Source organism: Colobus angolensis, unplaced genomic scaffold, assembly GCF_000951035.1.
Source record: "Colobus angolensis palliatus isolate OR3802 unplaced genomic scaffold, Cang.pa_1.0 Scaffold491, whole genome shotgun sequence".
Taxonomy (NCBI): domain Eukaryota; kingdom Metazoa; phylum Chordata; class Mammalia; order Primates; family Cercopithecidae; genus Colobus; species Colobus angolensis.
The window spans coordinates 2,002,614-2,025,140 of NW_012118388.1; the positions used below are offsets into that span (position 1 = coordinate 2,002,614).

Here is a 22,527-nt window from a genome sequence, read left to right on the forward strand (position 1 = left end):
GTTCTTGCTTATATATGGAGTTGTCTTTATTGTGGTGATTAAAAACATTGATTTGTGAGTGTATATGTCTGAGTGTAAAAAATGTCCTTAGCAGAAAGGGAAATACTGCAAATCTGGAACTTACCTCTGCCTACCTACCACTTGTCAAGAGAATTTTTTTTTTTATTTCTAAGTTTCTTTAGAAAACTGAAAAGAGGCTGGGTGTGGTGTCTCACTCCTATAATCTCAACACTTTGGGAGGCTGAGGTAGGAGGACTGCTTGACGCCAGGAGTTTGAGACAAGCCTGGGCAACATGGTGAGACCCTATCTCTACAAAAAAATTTAAAGAAATAGTCAGGTATGGTGGCTCCTGCCTGTAGTCCTAGGTAATTGGAAGGCTGAAGAAGGAGTATCTCTTGAGCCCAAGAATTTGAGGTTACAATCAACTGTGATTGCGCCACTACACTCTAGCTTGGACAAAAGAGCAAGACCCTGTCTCTAAAACAAAAAACAAAAATTAAAAAAAAAACTGTGGAAAGACACTATATACTTATCCTACTCAAACATACCTTTTGAAAACTTTTAAAATGATTTTTATTATGTAATATTTTCATACATATGAAACAATATGCATATTTATAAAATATGTTTGTATTATATAGCTGTCTATATAATATCTATAGTATAAAGCCAGAACAAGCAACAGCTTGTGGGCCAAATTTGGTTGACCTTTTATAAATAAAGTTTTATTGGGTCACAGTCACACCTATTTATGTGTGTATTGTCTATGACAGCTTTTATACTACAGTGGCCAAGATGAGAAGTTGTGACAGAAACCAGATGGCCTATAAAGCCCCAAATATTTATCATCTGGCCCTTTACAGAAAATTTTTGCAGATTCTTGGTAATAGAATGATAAAATTTGCATCCATGTTCCACTCCTCAGTTTAAGAAATAAAACATTCAAAAATTTTGACATCCCTGTGTTCCCCTCTGTAGATTATCCTTCTCCTATGAAAAAGAAATGGATAATCTGAATTTTATGTTTGTCATTTGTTTGGTTTTTATGGAAGTTTATATAGGTGTCTTGAAGTAATATATTTTAAAGATGTACTGATTTGGGAGCCTTGAATGTTTTAGGACTTTAAAAAATGATACCATCCTGTGCAAATTCTCCTATAATTTGCTTTTTTTCTCCTAATACTTAGTTTATGAGAATTGGCCACATTGCTGTATGAAGTTGTAGTTTATTTTCATTGCTCTGTAGTATGTACACCCTTATATGCCTATTTCACTCTTTATTCATTTTTCTGTTTCTAGTTTTTTTCTAATTTCCAACAATGCTTCCTTGAATACACTTGTACTTCCTCACGTTCTGTATGCTACAGAGCTGTATACTGACTACGTACATTTACTTATTCTTGCTTTAGATTTTTATTTAACTTCATGGGAAATTGAAAAAAAGTGAATTCAGTGATGAGTCCTAGGGACCCCTGTCATATTTTGATGTAAGATTTTGACCCCTGTTATACTTGAGCTTATTGGCCATTAGCTCAAATCCTGCTTCTTTCACTTAATAGCAGTTACTATTTGAACAAGTAATTTAATCTGAAAATAAGAGAAGAAAGAGCACTTGCCAATAGTATTTCTGTCTTTCTAACAAGGGGGAAAAATATACTCTGCAGGAGTGTGGTAAGGTTTACATGAGATAATTCATATAGACCCTTCAAGCAGACTTTGTGTACCACACATTTATTATCTTTTTATCCTCTTAGTCCTCTGTGATCTAAGGTGAGCTATGACCTCTCTAAGAAGTTGAAAGTAAGAAAACTGAACCTCAGAAAAGTTACTTGACCAAGTTCACTCAGCTGGTGCATGTGTAAACTTGGATTAACTTTAGCACTGCGTATGTACAGAGACTTTTTCTTTTATTATACCACTCTTATTTTTTTTCTGCCAGAAGGGAAAATTATGTTAAATAAAATTATGTGTAAAATTTCTAAGGTTAGTCTATAACTCTGTAGTATATAAAACTTGAGGAAGTACAAGCATATTCAAGGCAGCACCATTACAAAGTAGAAAAACTAGAGACAGAAGAATGGATAAATACATTGTGATATATGTATATAAGGATATATATACTATGTAGTGATGGAAATCATGTCAAACAAGACTAGAGTGTTGTATGCCCCTTTATAGAATATGACAGAGGCTGGCTTTTCCCCCAGTCACATTTTCAACAGTGTTCCACAGAAAGCCTTTCTCATTTTTATTATTATTATAAGCAGGCAGATTGGAAGGATTTGTAAACCAAAACACAGCTGGCAAGTCTAAATTTAGGCCTATCAAGATGAGTGTCCTTCTTAACAACATGGTTTCTCAAACTCCTTCCACCTTAAGTTGCTTTTTTACCAGATGTCTCTTGGGTGTGCGTGTTTCTTGTGCATCAGCAATTTTATTTGCATGGCCTTTTCATGCCAGTATTCTGATTTATTACACTTCTCACATGGATTTTTTTCCCTGTGACTTGTAAAAAGAAAATAGCTGTTTGTGCACAGATGGTGGGTGTGATTTAGTATTATCAGAGTAATTCACGTTACATTTATGAGACATTCCTGAGTAGCATTTCAATGAGGGACATTAAAGAAGGACACCTCTTGGCCGGGCGCGGTGGCTCAAGCCTGTAATCCCAGCACTTTGGGAGGCCGAGACGGGCGGATCACGAGGTCAGGAGATCGAGACCATCCTGGCTAACACGGTGAAACCCCGTCTCTACTAAAAAAATACAAAAAACTAGCCGGGCGAGGTGGCAGGCGCCTGTAGTCCCAGCCACTCGGGAGGCTGAGGCAGGAGAATGGCGTAAACCCGGGAGGCGGAGCTTGCAGTGAGCTGAGGTCCGGCCACTGCACTCCAGCCTGGGCGACAGAGCGAGACTCCGTCTCAAAAAAAAAAAAAAAAGACACCTCTTAAAGATCTCACCTTTTAACCTGTTTATCACCTGAGCACTCAAATATTGACAAACCATCATTTATTTTAAATTTCAGCTATCTAATTTATTTATTTCAGTGGTAGAATGTTGGAACCATCTAATTGCATTAAAGGAGGGTGGAAAAAAGCATTCCCAGAAATTCCTGGAGTTGACTACTAACCTGGTAAAAAGAATGGAGCAAGGTTGAAATATCTTAATCACAATTTCTTCCTTTTAACTTTGCCTCTATCCTCAGCTTTTTATTGTGTACCATTTTAAGTGCAGAAATGCTGTGTGAGATTGCCAGGGCTGCTGTAACAAAGTACCACAGACTGGGTGTCTTAAATAACAGAAATGTATTGACCCACAGTTCTGGAGGCTAGAAGTCTGAAATCAAGAACTCAGCAGAGTTGGTTCCTTCTGAGGGCCGTGAGAGAGGGATCTGTTCCAGACTTCTCAACGTGGCTTACAGATCTGTGTTCTCCCAGTGTCTCCACACATCCTCTTCCCTCTGTCCATGTTTCTGTGTCTAGATTTACCCTTTTTATATAAAGATACCAGTCATAATTGGATTAGGGCCTATCCTAATGACCTCATTTTAACTTCATCAGATCTGTAGGGACCCCAAGTCTAAATAAGGTCACACTCTGCAGTACTGGGGATTTGGGCTTCAGCATATGAATTTGGGTGAGGTAACAATTCGATCCATGACAACTTATAATAATCCCCGAGTAACAACAGAAAAACTTACAATTAATTTGTGATTTTTGCAATAAATTCTGTTATCATGCTAATACCATTCCAATTCATTTATTTCAGTTAAGTTATTTAAGTGGTTTTTCTGACAGTCAGTGGATGTATTGTTTTGGAGTACGGATAAAAGACCATGAATTCTTGCAACACAGCCTTTCTTCTCTATTAAACACTCAAATCTCAGCCTGAAACCATCCCAGGATTTTCTTGTGTGTGTGCATTTTCAGTGTTCTAGCTATAGGAGTAAATGTTAAGAAGTAGAGAGTTGTCACACAGATAATTTTTGTTCTGCTGTAATCTGTTGAAGGAAAAAGTAAAAAGATATATTTTCATTGTTTAAATGACCCTAAGATAATGGTCTTATATCCAAATAGAGAGGCAGGGAGACACACATCCATTATTGGGGAGGTGAGACCTTTGTTTGGAAAGAACAAATTTTAATGATCCATTTCTCCTGAAACGCATCAACTGCAAAAGGTTAAATGGAGTTCTTTTTGGTTAATTGCTTCTTTGGATCTTCTCAAACACTTATTTTCTTCAGTTATTCATGTCCAAATGTTAAGTCTTTTAAGTATTGTCAGTATATTTTCTTTTGTTTTTTTGAAGTGAATATAAAACACTTTAGATAGTCAGTTTTATTGAGGTTTTAAGAATGCTTTTGAGTGATTCATAGTAATTTAAATCCTTCCACTGAAATCTGGAATGTTGCTAAATTTCAGCCTGTAATTTTCTGCCTTTGCTAGATATTGAAGCATATTTTTATGACACCACACTATACTCATTGGTATTGTGAGCCTTTGTAAATTCATGCAGATCTTTCCCACTCTACAAAAGGATGCATTTCAAGCAGAAGAAATAGAATGCTAAATTATGTAGTAGGTAAAAGAAGTAGGCTGTGGTGAGTTGGAAGGGTGAGCAAAAAGAATGCCAAAGCACGTTTGCACGTAATGTCAGTAAAATACAAAGTACGTTTGCCCACCGAATTAAAATTTGTCAGCTTACAAAGTTGCTATTTATATGAAATGGTTTTTGAGAGAGATTTTTGTACATGCTGATTACACATTTATTTGGAAGCTCTAAATTCTGGTTTTAATGGCTGCTTAGTATTTCATTGTGTTAGCATCCCATTATTTAACTATGCAACCTTGTTAAGAAAAAAATCAAATATAATCCAAGTTATTCTGCCAAAACAGCCCTAGGCAACTGTTTTATCACTATGGTTCTTACTGTCTCTGAGCACATCATGTACAATGTTGACTCTAACAATTTTAACATTTTTTTCTGGTTACAAAATACAACATATGTTTTAGAATATTTGGAAAATACAGAAAATCACGTAGAAAAATATTAAACCCAACAGCAATCCCAACATCTGAAATAATTCCTGTTAACTTTTTTTTTAAATAGCTGCTAAGTTCCCTCTCTCCCTCCCTGCACATCCCCCCAGTCATACTCATATACACACATTGGAATCTGGTTTTACACAAATTTTATACTTTGCCTTTTTTTTTTCTGAATAACATACTGTGAAAAGTTTTTCCAAGTTATTGTATGGTCTTCTAAATCATCTTTAAGTCACTATATTGTATTCTGTCATATGGATAGAATTCATTATATCCACTCATAGAGATATAAAATGATATATTTCACTAAATTTTTTTGCAAGACATCTATTGCTTCTATATTTTTGTATGTCTGATTAATCCAACAGAAATTTGTCTTTTACTCCTTGCTTAATGCTTAAATGATCACAGATCTTTTTGTGATAATAGGCTGAATCTTTGTAATCTTTATGACTATTGTTAATCTTCTTTCTTCAGTTAGCATGTCCTATGATAATATCTCCTCTATTATTACATTGAAGGATGACCTAAATGTTGTGTTATAGTTCACAGAGCTAAGCTTTTTGTGGGAAGAGCCTTTAGAGCAGTGTTCTGAATATTATTGATGATTCAAAAGCATTTTTTATTGATTTAGTTTGAGGAGAAAACAACTCCATATTATGATTTCATCTTTTTTTCCCAGTCATAGTTTCACAAAAAAGTATCTCTTCTTAAAACATCAGTACTTTATCAATGCATTTGGATCTGAGATATTTTGGAAATCATCAGGTCCAACTTTGTAATTTAACATAGAAAGGCCGAATTAGTGGTTCAGTGCCTGCTTAGTCAATGGCAGAGATAGGACTAGAAGCCATTTTTGGCCTCCTTTGTAATAATTTTTTAAAATTTTACTCAGTACTAGCTAACTTTGTTGCTAAGCTAAAATGGGCTTTCTTGCAGATTTAATATTCAAATACATCAGTTAACTTTATAGTCTTATGCATAACAACAGACAAAACTTTTGATTCCAACATCTGTATCGCTACTTTAGGGGAACAAATGTATCTAAAAGAAAAAGTATAGAGTTGGAGAATAAGTTCTTACTACCACTGCAGAAATAACTCATTCTATTGAGAGTGTTAGCTTTATCTTTGCAAGTGAAAGAACTGTTATTTTAATTTAAAATTTACTGTAATTATCTTTATGTTTCAATTAATTTTATTTATAAAGAATAACATGTAGCCTTTCCTTTCTCATCGTTTTCTTTCTTTTATTTAGACAAAACTATTGAAGGTGACTGAGCAGATGACCAATGTTGCCAGTTGAAATTGAAGCTGAGGAGGCATCCTGCATAGTTGGGGTTGAGAATAAGGCTGCCTTGGTCTATGTGGTCAGAGCAGAGGAGGCAGCCAGTGTGGTTGGGAGATTGGTTATGTACAGGGGAATTGAGCCAATAAGTAAACATATTTGGGATAATAGGAGCTAGGTTTCTCACTGCTGGCAAAAAGTGTTATAAATATGGAAAAGGGAAAGACTAGACAAGCCATGACATGTCACATTAGAAATAGAGGTATATAGGCCAGGCACGGTGACTCATGCCTGTAATCCCAGCACTTTGGGAGGCCAAGGTGGGTGGATCATGAGATCAGGAGTTCAAGACCAGCCTGGCCAAGATGGTGAAACCCCATCTCTACTAAAAATACAAAAATTAGCCAGGCGTGGTGACGGGCGCCTGTGATCCCAGCTACTTGGGAGGCTGACACAGGAGAACTGCTTGAACCCAGGAGGCGGAGGTTGCAGTGAGCCAAGATCGCACCAGTGCACTCCAGCCTGGGCGACGGAGTGAGACACCATCTCAAAAAAAAAAAGAAAAAAGAAATAGAGGTATATAATTCTAATTTGTGTACCCTTGGTATTTTATATCTAGCCATAGATCTAGAGCTGTATGATCTGTGTGTGTGTACGTGTGTGTGTACGTGTGTGTGTACGTGTGTGTGTACGTGTGTGTGTGTGTGTGTGTGTTAGTGTATTCTTGCATTGCTATATAGAAATACCTGAGGCTACGTCATTTATAAAGAAGAGAGGTTCATTTTGGCTCATGATTCTGCATGCTGTACAGGAAGCATGGTGCTGGCATCTACCTCTGGTGAGGGCTTTAGGCAGCTTACGATTGTACTGAAAGGTGAAGGAGAGCCAGCATGTCCTGTGGCCAGAGAGGGAGCAAGAGAAAGAGGAAGATCCAGGGTCTTTTAATAAACCAGATATTGCCAGAATTCATAGACTGAGAACTTACTCATTACCATGAGGATGGCTCCAAGCCATTCATGAGAGATTCACCCCAATGATCCAAACACCTCCCAGTAGGCCTCACTGCCATCATTGGGGGTCACATTTCAACATGAGATTTGGAGAGGACAAACATCCAAACTATATCAGTGTATATATGTGTGTGTATGTCCCATACATTTATTTCCTAGCACTAATATCTTGGTTTGTAAATACCAATCTTCTCAAAAAGGAACCAGAGCTCCTCAGAGAAATGTCTGATTCCAGAGCTTGGCCAGGGAAAGAACAAAATATTATAAACTTGAAGCATCTTGTTCTAAAAAGTAAAGTGCTCAAAGAATAATGAAGACATATCAAAAACATACTGGTGCAGCTTTAAGGGACTCCCACTTGTCAAACTTGGAACTGTTTAAACATCAAAATAAATTATGATGTTAATGAATTATATCCACTGAATAAAATAGGAATCTGTGAGTCTGTAGTCATATAATTAATTTGAGTCTATAGTCTATAGTCACATAATTAATTAATTATAGTCATATAATTAATTTAAACAAAATATTATACTCTTTAGTCTCTTTATTGGAAGACCTATTGATGGTATCAACATTGAAAAATAAAAAGTAGCAGTATACATATATACACTGATATAGTTTGGAGTGAGAGAGAATGAATAAATGAATAATGAACACTCAGGAAAACAAAAACTGGGCTGGCACAGTGGCTCACACCTGCAATTCCAGCACTCTGGCAGGATATATTAATCTGTTTTCACACTGCTGCTAAAGACATAACTGAGACTGGGCAATTTATATAGGGGAAAGGGTTTAATGGACTTAAAATTCTGCATGGCTGGGGAAGCCTCAATCAGGGTGGAGGGCAAGGAGGAGCAAGTCATGTCTTACATGGATGGCAGCAGGGCAAAAGAGCTTGTGCAGGGAAACTCCCATTTTTAAAGCCATCAGATCTTGTGAAACTTATTCATTATCATGAGAACAGCATGTGAAAACCTGCCCCCATGATTCAATTACTACCTTCCACCAGGTTCCTCCCACAACACTTGAGAATTGTGGGAGTTACAATTCAAGATGAGATTTGAGTGGGGACACAGCCAAACCATATCACTCCACCCCTGGTGCCTACCAAATCTCATGTCCTCACATTTCAAAAACAAACATGCCCTCCCAGCAGTCCCCAAAGTCTCAACTCATTTTAGCATTAACTCAAAAGTCCACAGTCCAAAAAGTCATCTGAGACAAGGCAAGTCCCTTCCACCTATGAACTTCTAATATCAAAAGGTTAGTCACTTCCTAGATACAACGGGGGTATAGGCATTGGGTAAATACACCCATTCCAAATGAGAGAAATTGGCCAAAACAAGGGGCCCATGCAAGTCTGAAATCCAGTGGGGTAGTCAAATCTTAAAATTCCAAAATGATCTCCTTTGACTGCATGTCTCACATGCAGGTCATGCCGATGTAAGAGGTGGGGTTCCCATGGTCTTGGGCAGCTCTGCCCCTGTGCCTTTGCAGGGCATAGTCCCATCTTTCTGCTTTCATCGGCTGGCATTGAGTGTCTGTGGCTTTTCCAGGGGCACAGTGCAAGCTGTCAGTGGATCTACCATTCTGGGGCCTGGAGGATGATGGCCCTCTTCTCACAACTCCACTAGGTGGCGCTCCAGTTGGGACTCTGTGTGGGGGCTCTCACCACACATTTCCCTTTTGTACTGCCCTAGCAGAGGTTCTCCAGGAGAGCTCCATTCCTACAGCAAACTTCTGCCTGGACATACAGGCATTTCCATACATCCTCTGAAATCTGGGTGGAGGTTCCTAAACCCTAATTCCTGACTTCCATGCATTGTCTGTCCCAACACCACGTGGAAGCTGCCAAGGCTTGAGGCTTGCACCCTCTGAAGCCATGACCTGAGCTCTATGTTGGCTCCTTTCAGCCATAGCTGAAGCAACTGGAGCGACTACAACACAGGACACCAAGTCTCTAGGCTGCATACCCTATGGGGACCCTGGTCCAGCCCACAAAACCACTTTTTCCTCCTTTGATGGGAGGGGCTGCCATGAAGACCTCTGGCATGCCCTAGAGAGATTTACCTCACTGTCTTGGGGATTAACATTTGGTTCCTTGTTATTTATGCAAATTTCTGCAGCTGGCTTGAATTTCTCCTCAGAAAGTGGGATTTTCTTTTCAATCGCATTGTCAGGCTGCAAATGTTCTGGACTTTTGTGCTCTGCTTCCGTTGTAAAACTGAATGCCTTTAACAGCACCCAAGTCACCTCTCGAATGCTTTGCTGCTCAGAAATTTCATCCACCAGATACCCTAAATCATCTCTCTCAAGTTTAAAGTTCCAGAAATCTCTAGGGTAGGGGCAAAATGCCACCAGTCTCTTTGCTAAAACATAACAAGAGTCACCTTTGCTCCAGTTCCCAAGAAGTTCCTCATCTCCATCTGTGATCACCTCGGCCTGGGTTTCATTGTCTGTGTCATTATCAGCATTTTAGTCAAAGTCATTGAACAAGTCTCTAGGAAGTTCCAAACTCTCCCACGTTTTCCTGTCTTCATCTGAGTCCTCCAAACTGTTCCAACCTCTACCTGTTGTCCAATTCCAAAGTTGCTTCCACATTTTCAGATATCTTTTCAGCAGTGCCTCACTCTCAGTACCAATTTACTGTGTTAGTCCATTTTCATGCTGCTGATAAAGACATACCTGAGGCCAGGCAATTTATATAGGAAAAAGGGTTTAATGACTTACAATTCCATGTGGCTGAGGAAGCATCACAATCATAGTGGAAAGCAAAGAGGAGTAAGTCACATCTTACATGGATGGCAGCAGGCAAAAAGAACTTGTGAAGGGAAACTTCCATTTTCAAAACCATCAGCTCTCATGAGGCTTATTCACTATCAGGGGAACAGCACGGGAAAGACTCGCCCCCATGATTCAATTGTCTCCCACCAGTTTCCTCCCATGACACATGGGAATTGTGGGAGTTACAATTCAGGATGAGATTTGGGTGGAGACACAACCAAACTTTGTCTCAGGCCAAGGCAGGAGGATTGTTTGAAGCCAGGAGTTTGAGACCAGCCAGGGCAACATAGCAAGACCTTATCACTGTAAGATATTTTTTAAAGCAGTAAAAGAATGAAAATGTAATCATAATTCACTATATGGCTTGGCTCTGAATAAAAATAATTTTTTTCTTAAACCTGGATCTACCTTAAAATGGTGATAAATTAAGATGATGGGAGAGAGAAAAACATATGTATATATTTAAGAAAAGGAAACATTGCCTATAAAATAGCTTCAGGTAGGTTTATAGTATAATAGAAAGTGAAAGATGAGAAATGGTTCCAGATTGAAGGAGACCAGAGCTATAGCAATTAAATGTAACAGATGAACCTGGATTTAGTTCTGTACCAGAGGGGAAGAACATTTTCTTTATAGGATGTTTTTGGGACACAGAAATTCAAAAGGGTCTGTGGATTAGACCGTTGTATTGTGTCAGTGCTAATTTCCTGATTCAAATACCTATATCGGTACTATGGTTATATAGAAGAGTTCTTGTTTTCTGAAAATACAGACCTATTTAGGAATAATGGGGCAACATGTTTCCAGCTTACTCTCAATAAGTAAAAGTTTTCTCATCCCTCCTTTTCTCTCTTTTGCTTTCCCTCTCCTTAAATTTCTTGTACCAATTTTAATTTATCTACAGATCTAACATAGGCATGCTTCCTGTCAGATTTATGTCATTATTCTATCAGCTTCCTTTTCTTCCTTTTTTGTCCTTCTTTCACTTCCTTTTTTCATTCCCTTTCTTGTTTTTCTCTCTCTCCTTCTCTTTTTTCTTTCCTCTTTTGCTTACTCCCCTTTCTTGTTCTGTTTTCCACCATCCCCTTTTCCTTCTTCCCTCACTTTCTTTATTCTTTCTCCCTGTCATCTCCTTGACACCCTGTATATTTATTTTCCTGGTCCAGTGTATATGGGCTATTCTCTAGGTTTGCTGCAAAACTGTCAACCTAGAACATTATCTTCTGGGATATTTCCTTTACTTTAATCTTCTGTTGTAACTCTTGTTTTTAGATTCTGTATCTTCTTTCCTGGCATATTCCCTTATTTTGGAGAAGTCAAGAAGCTTCCAAAGAATAGGTACATGGGAAGTTTTTTTTGAAATCTTCTATGTCTGAAATGGCTTTACTCTACCTGTATATTTGAATGACAATTGTCTGGGTATGTATAATTCTAGGTGGAAAATACTTCTCTCTCAAAATTTTGAAGACATTAGTTTATTATGTAGTTTCCAGCATCACCATTTAAGAACTCTGATGCCATTCTGATTTCCAAGATTCCTCCTTTATTTTACTTATATTCTTTCTTAAATCTTTCAGGAATTTAAAAATCTCTAGTTTATGAAATGTCATGGTGATGGATGCTTATAGGAGTACTGTCTACCCAACCAGTGTCCTGTTCATTTTGGGGAGACCTCACAGGCCCTATCAACCTGGAAATACTTTATGTCAAGGATATTTTTCTTTTTCATTTTCTGGAATTCCTTTTATTCAAGCACTGCCTGCCTGGATCCTTTCATTTTAAAAAATCTTCTCATTTTCCATTTCTTGTTCTTTTGGTTCACATAGTGGGACAGTTCTTGAGCTCTGATTTTCAAACCTTCTGTTGCGTTTTTATATTGTTACCATATTTTAATTTTCATGAGTCTCTTTTTTGGTTGGTGTTATTGCTGTTCTCTGTTTTTTTAAAAATAGCATACTTTCTCATTCATAGATTTAATATTTTCTATTATCTTTCTGGTGATTTCATGGTTTTTAAAAAGTGTTTATGCTCTGTTGTTTCTGCTTCCTTTAATCTTCCGTTTTGGTTTGTTTGTGACTTTATTTCACATCAGAGCCTTCCCTCATGTTCAGATGTTTGGTAGTTCCTACACCAAATAATAAAAAGCAGAGTAGACATTATGCATGCACGGTAGGGGTTTCGATGTAGGCTGGTTATGCAGAGACCTGTCTAATTCATTAGGGGGCTACAATTGTCAGTTTTTCTCCAATATCAGCTAAGAGAGAAAACTTCCAACTATGGTGGGTGCTGTGGTGTGAATATTTGTGTCCACCCAGAATTCATACTTAGAAATTCTAACTGCCAAGGCGATGATAGTAGAAAGTGGAGTCTTTGGGAGGTAATTAGATCATGAGGGTGGAGCTCTCATGATTAAGGTTGGTGCCCTTATAGAAGACCCCAGAGGGACCCTCACCCCTTTTACCATGTGAAATTGTAGTGAAAGGAAGCTGTTCTGTAAAGTGGGCCCTCACCAGATGCTGAATCTGCTGACATCTTGATCTTGAGTTTCCTAGTTTAGAACTGTGGGAAATACATTTCTGTTGTTTGTAAGCCTAGTTTATTGTATTTTTCTTTAGTAACAGCCTGAACGGATTATGATGGGGTGGGGATTGCACCTTCCTGCCAACGTTCTTGGGACCCGGTGAACAGGGTTGCATGTCTTTGGGTCTGGTATGCAGGACTTTCACTTGATAGCTGGCTTTTCATAGGACCTCTCCCCCTATCCTACTGGATGCCCTAGAGTTCAGACCTTTCAGAAAGTAAATTTCCAGTGTTCTGCCAAATTGGGGTGGGAAAGTTACCTGATTGCCTAGGGTAGGTGAGGGAATCTGAGGTTCTAGCTCTTTTTTGTTTTATTAGATCTTCTTAATAACCAATCATCTGGTGTTTGCTCTGCCACAACCTTTATGTCCACAGGTTCTTGGTGCTTCCAATTCTTGAACCTTCCTGGCATTCTACATCATAAATATCCTTGCTTCTTCCTAGTTGACTCTTCTCTTCAGTATTTTCAGTTTTCTCTGCTCTACTGTTTAAGTTACCGCTTGAGGATCAGTTCTCCAGTTTCCAAAAAGTAGCTGGCACCTTTCATTTATGTAGTTTTTGCTTCTTATCCTCACCTGAGTCTGTTAGTGCTACAATGACAAAGTATCTGAGACTGGGTAATTTATGAATAATAGAAATTGATTTCTCACAATTCTGGAGGCTAGGAAGTTCAAGATCAAAGTGCTTGCACTTTTGGCATCTGGTGAGGGATGCTCTCAGCTTCCAAGATGGTATCTTTTTGTTGTGTCCTCACATGGAAGAAGGTGAAAGGGCAAGAAAGGCACTAGCTTGTTCCCTACAGCCCTCTTAGAAGGTGGCTAGTACCATTCATGAGGGCTCTACCCTTATGACCTAATTACCTTTAAAGGTTCCACCTCTTAATACTGTTGCATTGGGGATTAAGTTTCAACATGACATTTGGAGGGAACAGAACCATTCAAACCATAGCAATCCTTGAGGCTTTGTACTTTTCATTTGTTTGTTTGTTTCTTTACTGTCATCTTTTGGATGGGATTTTTAAGAGGAAACAGGTAAAAATACATGTTCAATATGCCACATTTAACTAAAAGCCCAGTAATCCTTTTTGTTCTTGATATACTTCATTAATATTGATAGCATCTAGAAATGGAAGAGTTTAATTTTTCTATTGATATTAATTTTTGAATGCTTTATTTCTTAGGATGCCTCATTGATGGACATGAACTCCTTCAGCCCTATGATGCCAACGTCCCCTTTATCAATGATAAACCAAATCAAGTTTGAGGATGAACCAGATTTAAAGGATCTCTTTATCACAGTTGATGAACCTGAAAGTCACGTTACTACAATAGAAACTTTCATTACCTATAGGATTATTACTAAGGTAAACGTTGGATGAATATTTTCTTGAATATAGCTGCTTTTTTTGAAGCTTTGGAAGTAAGTACCTCTTGTTCATTGTAATTCTCAACATTCCAGGATCTTAGCTGAATTGACTTTTAGTTTTTCAAACCTTTTGGCTAACACGTTGCTGCTTATCTGCCCTTCACTTGTTCTGTATCAAGTCAGTGAAATTCAAATTGACCTGAGAAAGTCACTGATTTTATAGCAGCTATACTTCTTAGAATAAGAACATCTAGGTTTTTAGTTTAAAAAAATTATTAAGAAATAGCTTTGGAAAAGATGGGCCTCAAGTTGTTAATAAAAAAAGAAAATAGTTAAACAGTTTGCAATATTATGTATTCAGATTTCTTTGGAACATTATAAAATATAGTACCATTTGTTTTTCAAAGTGGGGCAAGTGGCCACTTTGTCTCATGTATGAGATACTGTTAAGTGTGCAATAATTCAAGGGCAAAGCAGATCTAGAACACAGATCTCTTTAATCATAGGGCAAAGCACTGCAGAGATAGTTTACCTCAGGCACAATTAAGCAATCACCTAGTATAATCTGTATTTTAAGTCATTTATTTAATAGCATTTTAAAATAATTCTCTTTATGATATTTTGTTTATGAAGCCTCACCCTAGACTTTTATACTTCATATATGTAAAAGTACGTCTCTTTTTTTTGCTGAAAAAGTTCTGAACTATGTTCCTATAATCACTTCTTCCAAGGAAACTGCCACACTGCTATTAGTTATGTTTGCTGATTTCTTCACTTGAATTCTTAAAATCCCTTCTTGCCCCCTTATTTCAGTCAGAACAAAGTGCAGACTTTCTTGTATGACATATAAAGGGGCTTCTCAGTCTGGTGCCAACTTGCCAGATAAGACTTACTTCTTACACCTCACATTCAGTACCCTTGCTCTCCACTCATGTAGAGCTGCTTCTGTTTTCTGAATATTTAGGGGATCTCTTGCCCTCGTAACTTTGCATATAATTTTCCTTCTGTTTGCTATGTCCATCCCCTTCTCAGACAGAAGAAGTCATGCTTAGTTTTCAGTATACAACTCAAAATGTTAGATGCCTGTGAAGGCTTCTCTAGTTGTTACTGTCCCCTGGCTGAAATAGTTATTCTTCCTCTGTTTTCTCATGCTATTCTATTGAACTCTTAAGAAATGTAAAACATTAGAGTCAATATGGCAAAACATCAAAAGCATATATTTAATCCAACTAAGCTGTTTTTTTGAATCGATAAAAATGAGATAATAGAACTCACTTCTGTAGGGTTGCAGTAGAATAAGGAATCAATGGAAACCCCACTTAGTAAAATGCCTAACACATGATAAGTGTTCAGTAGTTGCCATCTACCTGTATGGGAATAGTTGCCATCTACCTGTAATTGCCGTCTACCTGTATGGGAATAGATACTTATTTGTATTTATTCTCAGTGAGTTTGTGAGTTTCTCAAGGAAGGTAACTATATTTTAAGTTATCCGTAATTCCAAACACAAATCTTAGGACATAATAAGTAAACTATCTATTTTGTTAATGAATGAGTGAAGGAATTATCTTAGCTATATCGAGATGTGGTAGAGCAAGACAACATGGAGTTGAATCTTGATTTCTCACCTTCCTTGCTATGTGACTTGAACAATTTAACCTCTCTATATTAGTTTTCTTGTTTGTAAATAGGACAACAGTACTAACTTCATAAGGTCTTTATGAAAATTGAATGTTCATACAGGCATACTGCTAGAATACAGCCAAATTTCTCCTATTACTGTTATAATTATCTATTGTCATTATCCATTCTAGCAAATAATTTGTGAAACTGAATTATTTTCCCATCATTTGCATCTCTCAGAAAGACACTCTTTCTAAAGTCACCTTATGAGTTTAATTTAATTCATACTGTTCTTCTGAGTTTTCCTATTTACAACATACTTTAAACTGACTGGTCTTGTAGAAGTAGTAATAGTAGTAGTAATAATAATATTAAAGTGTATAAACTAGCAAACATTTACTGTGTGATTGCTTTGTGCCAGGTAATATTCTAACCGGTTGCTACATGTTAACTCATTTAGGCTCACGGTAATCCTCAAACATAGATACTATGATTTACCCCCATTTCATGCATGAGGACACTGAGGCTTAGTGGCTTGTTAAAGGTTACACAGCATAGTAATTAGCTGAGCTGAGATTTAAATCCAAACAGTTTACTTTCATAGTATACATTTTTTCTGTTATATTTTTGTGCATTTAGCTATGGATATGGTAAACTTTCAGTTTAACTATTATAAACTAACTTCCTTTGTTCTACTTCTCATTACTTTTACTATATCATAATATATAGACTATATCTATATATATAGAAATATATATTACAGATATAAATATATAAATAGTACAGGTATATCATGTTATCAGATAGTCTTTTCTTATTCACTTATCATTTACTTATTTATTCCAAAAGATTTTATTGAGTACCCCTTTTCTCCCAAGTATTGTGCTTATATATTAAGAATACATCAGTGATCAGGGTAGGTCTGACAAAAGGAACTTTCTGCCTTCCTGGTGTTTTCACTCTGAGGAAGGGGTGTTTGTGTATGATGATATGAAATAATTAATTTTGTACTGTGTTAGTTTGTTCTCATGTTGCTAATAAAGACATACCCAGTACTGGATAATTTATAAAGGAGGAACATTTAATTGACTCACAGTTCCACATGGCTGGAACTGGGGGCTCACAATCATGGCAGAAAGCAAGGGGGAAGCAAGACACATCTTACATGGCAGCAGGCAAGAGAGAGCTTGTGCAGGGGAAACCCCATTTATAAAACCATCAGATATCATGAGACTTATTCACTACCATGAGAACAGTATGGGGGAACTGCCCCTTTGATTCAGTTATCTTCACCTGGCCCCACCCTTGATGCATGGGGATTCTTACAATTCAAGATGAGATTTGGTTGGGGACACAGCCAAACCATACCATATACTAAGTTATTTCTTTATAGTTATAAATATTTTGAAGGAAAAATATTGGATATTATGAGCGTGGGATACACCATCTAATTTGGAGGTTGAAAGATGGCCTTCCTGGGAAAAATCTTAGTTTTATAAATATTTATATTCATGGACACTAAGGATTATAAGGGTAAATGAATATTCACACATGTAAACTGACAATCACCTGTTTAGGAATACTTAAGAATGATCCCACTGTAAATGATTATGTCAGGAAAACCACATTTCTGGCATCTGTTCTTTTTATGGGAAATTATCCTTTATTGTTTAGGTTAGCATATTTTAAGTGACTGTTCTAAAGAAGTATTTTCTCTTTTGGAGATCTAGAGATGTATGTTCTCTCAGTACATATAAGAGTAAGAATGAAGCGATTTAACAAGGTACTTTCCTTCCACTTCCTCTTTGTGAAAACAAACCTATAAATGCCTGTCATTGTACAGTTAGGAGTTAAGCTGTATTCCTGATTGGCTGAACTGACTATTAGGTTTCATTTTCCCTCAAAAAAAGTTTTCTAAATTCTGGGCTTAGAATAACTGTTCACACTTGACCGAAGGTTGGTATTTTTGGAATAAATGTGTTTGGGGGTAGAGATCACACGAGTTCATTAGTACTAAACTTCAAGTACCCAAGCTTTTATGGTCAAACATGAAAAATTGGCCAGCATTTACAATGTTGCTTCCATAGCAAACTGTATTCTATGTTAGAAGCATTATTTGTACTCCAAACGTACTTTATACAATACATGATATTTCTAAGTTGGATATATGTCATCAAACCCAGTTATTTCTACAGGTTGGAAGCTTTTGTGCATCTTTTTTCTTTCTTTTCTTTTTTCAAGACAGAGTCTCACTCTATCACCCAGGGTAGAGTACAATGGTATAATCTCGGTTCACTGCAACCTCTGCCTCCTGGGTTCAAGCGATTCTCCTGTCTCAGTCTCCTGAGTAGATGGGATTACAGGTGCACACCACCACACCTGGCTAATTTTTGTACTTCTAGTAGAGACGGGGTTTCACCATGTTGGTCAGGCTGGTCTTGAACTCCTGACCTCGTGATCTGCCCGCCTCGGCCTCCCAAAATGCTGGGATTCCAGGCGTGAGCCACTGAGGCATCTTATAATGACCAAATTTGTCCACTTTAGAGGGGACAATGATTCTAATCCTTGCTGTAGGGAAATTAGTCTTATTCCAAACTCTGCTGATGACTGTTTTCCTCATCATATTCCTACGTTTGTATCTCTTATAATACTTCAAGAGAAGAATGAAATCTTGCAATAGGAAGAAATACATTATTTTCGTTACTTGCACTTATCCTCTGTTTTATTCTTCTATTGCACTACATTAGAGAATTCTTTTGAGTCAATGATAGAGTGATGAGGATAGACTGAACCAATTATTTGACTTGATTTTATATCTTCTTGCTGGAATTTATACTAGATTGTTTCATGTTTACTTAAAATGTTGGATATTCTTGAAGACATATACAGCTCAATCTTATTTTAACTGCTGTTTTTTTTTTTTTGAGTACTTCATTGTTCGTTATGACAATGTATAGTCTTAGAAATTGGTAGTGGACCTGTACACATGTACCTGGTACAAGGAGGTGCTCAGTCATATTTTTTAATGAGTTACTCTAAACCATATTTTGACTGCATGTGTATGTGTGTATGCATGTCTGTTTGCATATGGACATACACACACCAACCAGCCTCTATTATTAAACTGCTGGTACTTAATTTAGTTTTCCTGTTTTTACCATTTCCCATTTCATGTACCATGTTGCGTAATAGTTAAGATTTTGTAGTGTTTTGTGAACATTTAGTTTCTCAGATTTCTGCATTTCATTTGCTCCCACTTTTTCCTATTATAAAAGGAATGTTGTACCAAGATACGTTGTATGATATTCTGAACTTTTGTTTTAAGAGAATAAACTTTGGAAAGTATAGCTTTCATGGACCTTATTTTATGACAATAAAGATTGCATCTTATGACTTGTACTGTTTAATTTTACAATTGTGTCCATCTGTGTGGGTGATTGATATTTCTGGTGAGTGTGAAATATATATGCAGTGTGTTATTCCATGTTTACTTCTGCAGGAAAATCTCAACCTAAATATTACTGCATGTAATTTTTAATATGCAAAAATTCAGTTAAATAAGGTATTGGTGTGAGTGACTGTTTTCTTATGAGAGGTGAGTATGCTTTAGATAACCCATATTTTTATCTTTGACTTGGGACTCAGGCAATAGAAATGAGGTTGATATTGTACCCATGTTCTTCTTGTCATATGTGTTGGCATGGATTTTTGGTTTGTTGAGAACAGATATTTTAATGTATTTGCTTAATTTTTAGGAGTTTAGGCATATAACCCAAAATAAAATTCTTTGAGAAATGACAGAAAGATTTTCTTTTCACATCAAATGTCTATTAATTAGTTCTTTTAAAACAGTGGTAAAATCACTCTAAAATGTTAGAATTTTCATATACCAAAAGCAAATCCTAGCACAGCAATTCATTTGAGCAAATTCCAAGAAAACGTTTTTCTCAGTTACATTCAGGTTATTTTCCAAATTGCAAAAATAGGACTTTCCTCAAATTCTGAATTCTAATCATCTTGAGAAAAGAAATATATTTGAAACCTAAATTCAGAACACACTTGCTTGTTAGCGAGAAAGTCATGCCAAAGATAATAGTAGTTAAAATCTTGTGGAAGGCAGATGGTTGTTGTAAGACAGATTTTTCAGTTTGGATTTTAAATTTAAGTATGATATTTGCTTTCTTTCTGGAAATACCAGAAAGTTTGCTTTGTTTCATCTGCTACATGAATAGATGACAAAAAAAAAAAAAAATTACAGGCTGACAAACACTGAATAATTAGGATTTGTTAATTTTTCTTAGAGACCCATTTATTTCACAGTGTCTAAAATAACATTAGGCAAATATCTTCTATCTTATATTGGATGTGCTGTTATTTTCTCCTACTTTCTTCAGACATCTCGTGGGGAATTTGACTCCAGTGAATTTGAAGTTAGGAGACGGTATCAAGATTTCCTTTGGTTGAAGGGGAAACTGGAAGAAGCACACCCTACTCTGATTATTCCAGTAAGTTTGCAAAAATTTTTTTTCATAGAATAGCTACCAGTTTTCTAGTGAGTCTTTTTGAATGCCTAAAACCTAATTTCAGACCTTAAATTCACTGTAATTCATTTATCTTAGGAATAACATGTATTTCTAAATGTTTCAATCTATGTACACTTTCAAAAAAAACTCTTCATAGTGTGTTACGATTTCTCATTTTTGGTTCTAACATTGTGAATTTTTTAAAACTTATTTTTTTAAGAAATGATCCGATGTTCAACTAGTCTTCCAAAAAGGGAAAGCATAAAATACCTTATAAACCTATGGCAAATAATACTCGAATACCTTTTTTTTTTTTTGCCTTAGCCATTGCCAGAAAAGTTTATAGTAAAAGGAATGGTGGAACGCTTTAATGATGACTTCATTGAGACACGCAGGAAGGCTTTACATAAATTTTTGAACCGAATTGCTGATCATCCAACTTTAACATTTAATGAAGACTTCAAAATTTTTCTCACTGCACAAGCTTGGGTAAATGATTTTTATTTATACTCATATAATCTTTGGGTGTCTGTATCTATAGTAGATTGTCTTCTTCCTCTTGTTTACCTTTACAAATCACGCAGTGGTGTACTTGAATTGAGATGGAATTTTTCAAAAACACTGGAGAGTTATCCTTCAGGTATAACCCTGTGTCAAATCGACATATAAATATTACAGAAATCTTGTATCTTCATATATATATATATACACACACACACACTCTCTCTCTCTCTCTCTCTTTAATGTTTTAATGTCAGGGTGCTTCTTGCATAAATAGCAAATACTGAACAGCTATAAATATATTTCTTTTATTGACACTATAGTTGACCCTTGAACAACATGGCAGTTAGGGAAGCCAACCCCTTATGAAGTTGAAAATCCATGTGTAACTTTTAACTCCCCAGAAACTTTACTAGCAGCCTCCTGTTGATTGGAAGCCTTAATTATAACATAAACAGTTGGTTAACACATATTTATATCTTTTGTGTATTATATACTGTATTTTTTGCAATAAAGTAACCTAGAGAAAAGAAAATGTTATTTAAGAAAATCCTAAGGAAGAAAAAGTACACTAACAGTATTCTACTGTATTTATTGATGTCATCAGTTTATGTTGTCTGTTTACCAGATGAATTGTCAGTCTGAAATGGAGGGCAATGACAGTGGCAGACCTCAATCTATGGTACTTAGCAAGCAATTCAACTTTTTTTGTAATGCCATGACTTTTCTCTGCTTCTTGGGAACATTTCCAGCATCACTAGTGGCACTTCATATGGGTCCCATGGTATTATTTCAGGTTTATAGTATTGCACTAAACACAATAAAAAATACATGGGAACCACAAGAGATTACTTTTAACTGCTATACCCAATTTACTGGAGAGATGAACTACTCACACGGAGATGATCAGCGTCACATGGCGTTTTAAGCGGATATTTGCAACACTTGAGCTAGCCACAAATAGCAACAGGAGGGCTACAAAAATAGTACAGTAGTACAGTGTGTACTGTAGTTAATTTAAATCCGTTTTGATTTAATACTGCATCTTTATGTTTGTTTACATTTCTCTTAACTGCAAATGGTGGCATGTGAGTCAAAATATGTGCATACGTTTTGATAAATGTCAACTTTTTATAATTGATTTATATACATTTTAGGGTAGTAAATGATAGACTAGTATCTACATATATTTTGTGCATTCATGACATACCTTTCTCTCTGGTTTTTCTACATTTCTAGACTATGTGGTTTGTGAGTTGTTTTTAATTGTCACAAATCTCCAAAATTTTTCCAATATATTTATTGAAAAAAGTCCACATGTGTGGACCTGCTCAGGTCACACCTGTGTTGTTCAAGGGTCTACTTTATTTTGAGTAATAATGGATCAGGGCTTTTTAAGTTAGGATAAAAGTCCTTATTAAATGGGTAGATGGATGAATGGAGATAGATGAGTGGATGGATGGATGGATGGATGGACGGATGGATGGATGGATGGATGGATGGACGGATGGATGGACAGATAATATAATCTCCTTACTTTTCCTTTAATTATCTAAGTAGGGGAATGCCTAATTTCTAATGCAGAAATCTTATCCATTCTACTTGTTTTTTCTTTTATTCTATAAAGCTATAACTCTGCAAGAAAGATACCAGATAGGACAAAGAGTCAATATTAAACAGTTACTGACAAATGTTGAGTTTTATATCTCTCAGTTGTTGCCAGTGGTGGAAGCTAAAAAGTGGTTCATTTCAATCTTGACAGATAGTCCTGCTCTATGGAAGCCCTTTGTGACTTATGTGAAATGAA

At 36.5% G+C, this 22,527-nt stretch overlaps 1 protein-coding gene across 3 annotated transcripts in view; it reads left to right on the forward strand.

The window, feature by feature from the left end:
• The window catches only part of SNX7 (sorting nexin 7), a 113,064-nt gene that overhangs the window by 12,962 nt on the left and 77,575 nt on the right, over nt 1-22,527 (forward strand). For 2 of the 3 annotated variants that reach the window (XM_011959406.1, XM_011959408.1), the window contains exons 2-4: nt 13,889-14,071; nt 20,091-20,201; nt 20,544-20,708. In XM_011959406.1, the coding sequence (XP_011814796.1) occupies nt 13,889-14,071; nt 20,091-20,201; nt 20,544-20,708 (459 nt within the window). The remainder of the gene's footprint in view (nt 1-13,888; nt 14,072-20,090; nt 20,202-20,543; nt 20,709-22,527) is intronic. The other variant, XM_011959407.1, reaches the window with a different exon arrangement.